Source organism: Penaeus vannamei, unplaced genomic scaffold (assembly GCF_042767895.1).
Source record: "Penaeus vannamei isolate JL-2024 unplaced genomic scaffold, ASM4276789v1 unanchor530, whole genome shotgun sequence".
NCBI lineage: Eukaryota > Metazoa > Arthropoda > Malacostraca > Decapoda > Penaeidae > Penaeus > Penaeus vannamei.
Window position 1 is genome coordinate 42,501 of NW_027213534.1, and position 1,662 is coordinate 44,162.

General features: G+C 36.5%; 1 protein-coding gene across 1 annotated transcript in view; it reads left to right on the plus strand.

The window, feature by feature from the left end:
- Positions 1-1,662, plus strand: part of LOC113822063 (protein amun) — a gene marked incomplete at its 3' end in the record, with an annotated part of 44,134 nt that extends 42,472 nt beyond the window's left edge. Inside the window, 1 exon segment of the mRNA XM_070119679.1 lies at positions 1,569-1,662. Coding sequence (XP_069975780.1) covers positions 1,569-1,662 — 94 coding nt within the window.

The following is a 1,662-nucleotide window of genomic DNA, read 5'->3' on the forward strand; positions in this document are numbered from 1 at the left end:
TTTGCTTTCTCCAAATGGTAATAGCCTGCTTTCCATGCACAGACTCCATATTCTCCCTCTAGGTAGTCCATAACTCAAGAAAGAAGAAAAGAAATATTTTGTTGTATGTCTATTTTTGATTTTCCTAATATTCAATTTTCTTAATCTGTGCTATTGGTCATGGCAGCCAGGATTAAGATGGCAAGTATTGAAATAGGATCCTCTCTGGAGCCGACACTCCTCCAGTCACGGCTCATATACAGTACATTCCACAGTCAATTATTGATGGAAATAGGCAAAAGCCCCCTTCTGAATGCAGAAATGCTTGTGACAGTTTGTGTCACCTGGGCCTGCAGCCAGATTTTCTGATAATGGCTTGTTCCTGTCAGGCTACCCCCAAGCCAATTTTTTTCATGTGATGATCACTTCATCCGGATCACCCTCCAAGAAGTTTGTACACTTGTGATGAGTTTTTCCTGTCACTCTGGCCTCCAGGCAAAATGTTCATGATGGCAAGTTCATGTCTCCCCATCCCACAGCCAAAGTTCCCCATGACAATATGTTCATGTCACCCGCCCCTCAAGCCAATTTTTTTTTTCATAACATGATGTCATCCAGATTGTAGGGGTTTTATTTTATTATCCCAGTATTTGAGGAGTTAAAATTGACTAATAGTCTTAATTGAGGGGTTGTTGGTGTACATAGGCAGTGTCCCCTATTTGCACCTGGCTTGTTTGGTACTTCAAGCAGATTAGGACCTAGTTGCCATTAGCTGTATTTTATACACAAGTTTGGAAAAAGTAAGGTTTCTCCCTTTTTTTTAGGTACCTGTTTCTAATAGTGACCTTTTTTTTTTTTTTTTACTATACAGAATATGTCATTATGGGGTGTCATCTACCAATGCCATTACATGATTTCAGGCCTTTCACTCTCAGAGGATTAATATTCATTGCATACAGAAGACTCCACAAGTGCTCAGTTACTAAGGAGTCACCAAGTCTACATTATCTCATTTATTTGACCCATTCCCTAAGTTTTAAAGAAGGAAAGTTATGACTTTTTATAATAAAGATACTGACAATGACAATGATGATGACAAAAATAATGATAGTTTTTTTTTTTGGCAGTAATAGAAACAGATAAAAATTTTGTCTAAAATTCAGGATTTGGGATACAGGTGAGATTGGGTAGGCATAGTTATTGACACATTTAGGACTGTGTGAAGCACTCTATATGTAAAACAGAATGGTGAGAAAAAAACTTGCAGTGTATGTACCCATTGCCAATGTTTTAAATGAGACTGCATAAGAAAAAAAAAATTGAAAAACTTGGTTTTACTGTTGTGACTTACAGGTTCGCCTGCAATTTGACTGGTTTAACTGGAAAATAAGAATGATGGCAAATTCTCCTTAATTTCAGATAAATGCAGATGTTAATTCAAAATGATTGATCTGTAAAATTGCTATTTGACCAGATTGAGAATTTTTATCAATTTTGAAAGATGTTTAACACATTATAGTCCAGGTTTGATTGATGACTTATGGTCTATGTAGGTTGTGAATATACTAATCACATATTTAATATTTCAGCGTGGGAAATTCTCTCCCAGACTAAAGGATCTTATTCAGATGAACACTCCGCGTCTGTGTATGACAGAAACAAAAAAGGCTTTCAGGGCTTTAT